General features: G+C 41.5%; 1 protein-coding gene across 1 annotated transcript; it reads left to right on the top strand.

Moving 5' to 3' along the window:
- Positions 1-2,521: 2,521 nt before the first annotated feature.
- Positions 2,522-6,721, top strand: six3b (SIX homeobox 3b). The gene is made up of 2 exons (XM_067576820.1): positions 2,522-5,150; positions 5,967-6,721. Exons 1-2 carry the CDS (start codon positions 4,456-4,458, stop codon positions 6,103-6,105), a joined length of 834 nt encoding a protein of 277 aa, XP_067432921.1. The 5' UTR covers positions 2,522-4,455; the 3' UTR covers positions 6,106-6,721.
- The last annotated feature ends 633 nt before the right edge of the window (positions 6,722-7,354 follow it).

Below are 7,354 nucleotides of genomic sequence, written 5' to 3'. Positions count from 1 at the left end.
CTGGAAGCAGGGGGGAAACAGCTAATGCCCCCTGTAAAACCACAACTTGTCATTTTTACACTTTGTCTTTAAGTATTGATTAAACAAATGAAATACAATGTTTTAATTAGTGAACGTTAGCTTTTTGTTACTGTGGGAAAGAGCCAAGCTAGCTGTTTCCTCCAGTTTACAGTCTGCTACCGTAAATACTAATTTCCAATGTGTAAATATTATTCACATCAACCTCCAAGTCGTAATTGCAACTGGGACACAAGGATTTTTTAAAAAAATAACTCCGATATATCCGACTCACAATTTAATAAGAAGTGCCTGGAAACCAAACCAACATCCAGTCCATCATTCAATGTAATTAAACCAAAATTTAATGGATATAATGTAATTTCGTCAATGCACAGTGTTTCTGAGCCCTCGTAAGACCAACTCTTGTTAGCGTACAACCATCTTAAATGGTCAGATAACGTGAACACTTGCATGCATGGGAATCCTTCCCATCCGTCTGATATAAAGTGAACGCTGAATAAGTTAACCCTCTCCTGGCTGTACCTGGCTTATTCATTTAAACAATTAATTGATTACTATGTTTTCTGTTGATTACTTTTCTGACAATTGACTAATTGGTTTATCGACTGTTCGACAGAGAGTTTAGCATCAGATTATTATGTAGAAACAGCGCTCGTCACTCCTGTATCTCTGCTGGGTGCCTCCACTTTCTCCACATCCTAATTTCATACTTCTCAGTCGGTTACAATTCACTCCTTTCTTTCCTTTCCTCTATTTTTTGGGGGGTACCATTGTACACCAACTCTCCTGGAGAGTGTAAGAGCACAAAAGCACAACAAAGACTCAGGAAGTGATTAGTGGCTTAACGAGGAAGAGGCTTTGGAGGGAGTTAGGGGGGGCGCTGTACGGACTCCTCCATGAGGTGGGGTGAGGGGGTTAAAGTTTCAGGGCTTAAAAGGTCAGTGTTAAGTTATGGAGGTCAGTGGAGAGGTTAATTAGGAGCTGGGCTTTTGTTTACGGGGGATAAGGAGACGTGGAGGCGATTCACTTTGCATCCTCGCTGTGTATCTCCAGCCACCCTTGAAGTGTCATCCACCATCTTTTAGGCAGCTCTGCTCCCCAGCCCCTCCACTCCCTTCTAATTGTTCTGTCACTGAAAAGAGATGTAGCTGAATTAACTTAATTGTCACCATTAGGACACACTCGTTCTTCCCCACACCACCACACACACACACACACACACACACACACCTGAGTGTTTTCTTGAGTGTGTTTGGTGTGTCCTTCCTGCTCCAGTTACAAGAATGTCTTTTCAACTTGGAGGAGCCCTGGCAATGACTGTCGCTCAGAGACACAGACTATTGTGTGTGTTTGTCTATTGTTGTGCTGTTACAACACACAGAGAAGCATGCTGTGACTCTCTGTAGACCCAAGCATCTCAAGTGGAGCAGAATGAGCTTCTCCATGTGAATGGGATGGAAAGAAACAGAACTGACACTGAAACAGGTCTCTGAGCTGCAAAATGTGTCTGCAAAAAACCTGACACCTCCTTTATATAACATCGCTCTCTTCAGTGTAAATATGTCGAGCTAAGGTCTTTGTTTTCTTATGATTCTTAGAAAACTGTACACATTCACTACAGAATATGTACATATAGAATATGTTCAGTATTTTTCTTATTGTTAAAAAGAACTCATGCACAGAGGCAAACCAACAATGAATTGTTCCCACTTACAAGTATTGTGTGTGTATCCATAACCTGATATATATTATTCTTTTGTGCTGTAGACCTTCGCTGTTGTCCAAAAACTATTAAAAACATGTCAATGATCCACACCGTTGCAATGGGTGACATGTTTCTTCACCGCAAAGACTTTTGGGCACGTTAGTTTGTTTAGAAACTGCTGTAAAGACTAATAACAGCAATCATGTGTTCAGTCTTTTCAGAGAGTAGTTCTGTTAAAGAAAGAAGCCACTGCTTCGCTAAGTTGTTGTGCTACATAACGCAACCTCTTGACTTTGTGCTAAAGTTCTTTACAATGTAAAATGTAACACAAACTCAAGAGGTTGTGATATGTAGCACAACAAGCTAGCGAAGCGGTGTTGTCTACCTTACATGGAACTACTCTACGGAGACTGAAAATCACTGTTGTTAGTCTTTGGAGCCGTTCAACAAATGTTCCCGTACTCTATGTGGTGAAGGAGCACTTTGGGTACACACACAATACTTGTGAGTAAATCAATTCATTGTTGGTTTGGCTCTGCACATGAGATTTATTGACAGAAAGAAAAATATAGAAAATTGCCAGCCTTATTCTTTAGTTTCTGCAATAATCTTACCTCAACATTTATGCCGTTATACATGCTCTCATTTCCTGCTTGGAGTGTTGCAATGGTCTTTTAAATGGCATAAATAAAAAAACAATGCATTTTTAAACTCCAGAAGAATGCAATAAGCTTTAAACAAACAAAAAAGAACACACAGTATGACTCCTCTCGTAGAGTCCTTATACAGGCTGCCAGTGTGTTAGAGAATTCATTTTAACACCTGACTCATTACTTTTGAAGCACCAGATTGTATCTCTGAGTTCGGGCACCACAACTGTAGAGTGACCTGACTGACAAACTCACACTTGCAAAATCAGTATCTTAATTTAATTTGGCCCTGAAATTGTATATATTGTGCTCATAGTTTTATATTTAACTCTCAACTCTGTTTAATTATCTGTTGCACAGTGCAACTAACTGTTCTCTGTGCATATGACAATAAAGATTCAATCTAATTTGATGAACTTTATTATTATATATCATTAATATCGTAAAGCTTATTTAATTTGCTTTCAGTTGAAGGAAGAGGGATTACCTCGACAAGCAGGAGCTATATGCATCATCTGGAGTGAAAAACTGGCACACAACTCCTAACACCCCACCACACAGGGACATCTGTCTATGGGGTAAATTGGCATTAACCCCTTTAAGCTGGGTGACCCCCTTTTTCACGCCCAACACATCTGCAATCGGAACATTTGGAAGAGTGTACGTGTGTTTGTAACAAAACAGGATGAGATGGTGCATGATAAAGGTATAAAAGAGTGTGTTTTAGGGAGTTTGATCTGATCCAAAAAATATCTACTTTGTAGTCATATGTCACACACACGCACACACTGATGCTGCACAAAGGGTGCCACACTCCAAAGCATATGGCCTAGAACAACCAGAATGTGTTAATGTTGATTGAATATGCTCCTCTATTAGACTAATGTTAGCAGGCTGTATAGGCCCAACGCTTAATCCAAGGTAACAGAATGGAGTGAGAGTGCGGTTTATCTCTGAACTTATGGATATTAGAGAATAGGAAAGTGATTAGAGAAACATACGCTTTCAGGTCTGGGGTGAGATTTCCAATCACACCGTCGACATTACTGCTATTAATGATGCAAGCAGCTTACGGGCAGGATCGGAGAGGTTATGAGATTTATTTGATAGCAGAGAGCGATGACATGTCAGCTCAGTCTTGTTTCACTTTTCAAAAATATCATCATCATCTCAATCTCAATGTCTCCTTGCTTATGAGGCATTATGGTCTTCTTCTTACTTGTTTGTTATAATATATACTCTATGATCTACAAGTATTTTTTGTCATTGTGATGCAGAGAAAAGAGATGAAAGAGAATTAAACAGACTTTAATTTTAAAAAACTGCATAGCAGCAATGAAGGCACTGGCTGCTCTGCTCAGACATCCTGCAGACGTTAAGGAATTCACACCACATCAATGTAAGATAGGCAGTTTTCACTTTTTAAATTTACATTTCTAACACATAATCAGATAAATTTCACTGAACAGGCCAAGTATGGAAATGAAATTGTTAATGAGCCTATTCAAAGCTGATATGCATATTTTCAAAAATGATATGGACCCACTTTCCTTCCCTTGTGATCCAGCAGGGGCTCAGGTTAATGTGTCTCTGTCTATCTGGAGGCTTCTAGTTCACAAAAGCTTCTTAAACTGTCAATCTTATTTAAAATAAAAAGCTAAACTGTAAAGTTAGATGTTGTGCTTTTGTTGTGTTGGTTATGCTGCATTTTTTGCCTGATAGGTTTAACACTTTAACCAGTTTTAATGTTTTTGTTTTAAAGCTTGAGTTAAGATTATTATCAAACTATCTGATTCCTTTTTTGTGAACTAGTTCACATTAGAAACAGTTAAGAAGGGATTTGTGTGAAGTAGACGTTAAGTGTATAGCCAGCTTGTGCGCAAAAGGAGGGGGATGTGTTTGATTGACAGTGCTGCCATGACAACCCCGCATCAGCTCCAGGGTGTCCAATGAGGAGTCAGATTCAGGGTCCCTCCCTGACTCCCAGGTGAGCTAAAGAGTCAGACTCCAGCAGATTTCTGTCAGACTGTTTCCGAAACACACTTCGTCGCCTCTCGGGGATATCACTTTGTTTTCCAGATGGTGTTCAGGTCCCCGCTCGACTTTTTCTCAGCCACTCGTCTCCTTCTACCCCCCTTCCCGGATGGGACCCCTATCCTGGCCCGTTCTGGGTCCCCGGAGGACCCTCCCGCCGCCTGTCCTCCCCTGGCTCTCCCGGGATTGTGTTTCTCGGCGGCGCAGATCGCCAGCGTCTGTGAAACTCTGGAGGAGACCGGAGACATCGAGCGGCTGGCCCGCTTCCTCTGGTCACTCCCGGTGGCCACAGACGGTCGAGACTCCATCTCTGAGCACGAGTCAGTGCAGCGGGCTCGTGCCGTGGTGGCCTATCACACCGGGAGTTTCCGCGAGCTGTATCACATCCTGGAGACGCACCGCTTTACGCGCGCGTCTCACGGTAAATTGCAGGCGATGTGGCTCGAAGCTCACTACCGGGAGGCAGAGAAGCTAAGGGGGCGGCCACTCGGACCTGTGGACAAGTACCGCGTGAGGAAGAAGTTCCCGTTACCGAGGACCATCTGGGATGGAGAGCAGAAGACGCACTGCTTCAAAGAGCGCACACGGGGGCTGCTGAGAGAGTGGTACCTGCAGGACCCGTATCCGAACCCCGGGAAGAAACGGGAGCTGGCGCACGCCACCGGGCTGACACCGACTCAAGTTGGGAACTGGTTCAAAAACCGGAGACAGAGAGACCGGGCGGCAGCAGCCAAAAACAGGTCAGTGACTTGGCTTGACATCAGTTATTCATAGAGTGGATTAGTTGGCAACAGGGAGCCGGAAGAAACTTGCACGTATTGCACTTGAGAGAAGCATAAAGGAACTATTAACTCTTTATTTATCCAATACATGCCAGCAGCGTCTTTGGGCTTTATTTTATTAGTACAGCATCAAAATGCTTTTAAAATGGCAACTATTTGTCCAAAATGTAATTAGTCTCTTAATTGATCACTCACTTACTCATTCAATCACTCCTTGAAGCAATTTCGCCCTCCACAGGCAGCCAAGATTGTGCGTAAAAAGGGTCGTTCATGCGTAAAAGCGCACGAACATTCAGCTTGTAGGTTTTTGTTTTCCTTCTGACCTTTTCGATCTTTCTTCCATTTTCTCCCTCTATAGTTTGTTTCAGGGTCAGTGTGCGTGTCAACCATCCTGTTAGTGAAGGCAAAACGTGCATGAACGAGTGCAAATAGCTCACCATGCACGCGTGTATTCACAGGCTTCAGAGATGCTCTGACAACAGATTAATTTGTAATGTTACGTTTTAATCCAGAGCTCGATGAAGTCATTTCAGATTCAATCGTGCGTTTTAGTGTCTAGATTGTTTTTTTTCTCCTTTGTCATTTATATTTTTGTTTTACGCTTCCGTTTTATGACATTAGAGCAATGACTCCACTGGACTTGAGACAAAAATGAAAAATAAATCTCTGCACTTTGAATTGTTTTGAGCAAAAATGTACAATTTCACACCTGGGTTCAGTGTCAGGCAGGTGGCTCAAACTTTCTCACTTTAAAACGTCTCTCGTCATTTTCAGGTTGCAGCACCACAGGATGTTGCCGGGCGGTGCGCGTGCACTTAGCGGAGGAGAGTGCAGTCCAGACGGGAGCGCGGAGCGCGCGGATGGAGAAACTCTACTCTCAGTAACGGACAGTGACTCTGATTTGGATGTCTGAGACTTTTTCTATGAAATGGACCTTCAGGGGCCTGTGATGGCTCGTCGTGGATTACCGGAGAGAGGATGATGTATACGGACAAAAGCCGGTCAGGGTTGTAATCATCCTAAATATTACCCAAACCCTACATTAAGATTTGATTCTTTTTATTTGTTTTCTGATAATATAATAGTTTTTTTCTTCTTCTGGTGATCACCTTTTTGATTTATCAGTGGATGGTGCACACCTGCTGACCCAGCGTTCACCATCAGTCTAACTCAACAGACGTCAAGCCGTGAACCCTTGTTTGACTTTAACCCAGGGACCCCCACACTGGAGGACTTTTACAGACTGAAACCTGCCACACATCATTCTTATTTTCTCCAATTTGTATGTCATTTAAATTTTAATGACACTATTCGTCATGGAGATGTTCTTCCCCTGACAAACCCGTGGATTTCCACTGCTGTACACAATCAATGCGCACTGAAGCCTACCTCCCTGCGTGGCTGTTTGTACTGTATGTTTATAGAGGTTTTTTTTGTTTCTTTACCTTCACTTCTGCGCATTTATTTAATGTTCACAAAGTTCACTGTGCAGTGTGTGTGATGCCATGTCGTACTTTATGTTCAACTCGATGCAGAATAAATGTTTTGGTATTTTATATAAATAAAATTATTTAATTATGACCGTTATCTTGACAAATCGTCTTTTATACACCATCGTTGTAACCTTCCTGTGTGTGTGTGTGTGTGTGTGTGTGTGTGTGTGTGTGTATGTGTGTGTGTGTGTGTGTGTGTGTGTGTGTGTGTGTGTGTGTGTGTGTGTGTGTGCGTGTGTGTGTGTAGTGACTTTAAAGTGACTACATGATACCTTTATGGTAGTCCAATATCGTTTCTGGATTAACCTTTACGTCAAGATATTCACATCTAGTAATATGATTTATTATTGGCTTCCATAAACTATTTTAGGAATTTAGTTATTTTATGGTAAAACAGTAAATGTTTACTGATAATCCAATTTAACATCAGTAAGTCCGAATGTAATGGTTACAAATTCACCATTATACAGCATCATTTAATTTAATTCCTTTATTTACTTTTATAACATGCAAAATTATAGCTGCAGGCAGATAGAAGCACATTTTAAAGTGTTAATTAATGTATTTGCCAACAATTATACCATGAAACATCTGTAACTGGTGTGTAAACAGTTAATGAATGGTTGATAACAGACTTACATGGCTGCAATCATATTTAATAATATGATT

The sequence above is a fragment of the Thunnus thynnus genome, chromosome 20, assembly GCF_963924715.1.
Source record: "Thunnus thynnus chromosome 20, fThuThy2.1, whole genome shotgun sequence".
Classification (NCBI taxonomy): domain Eukaryota; kingdom Metazoa; phylum Chordata; class Actinopteri; order Scombriformes; family Scombridae; genus Thunnus; species Thunnus thynnus.
Note: the sequence above shows the minus strand (reverse complement) of the source record. Positions and strands in the feature narration are given on the sequence as shown.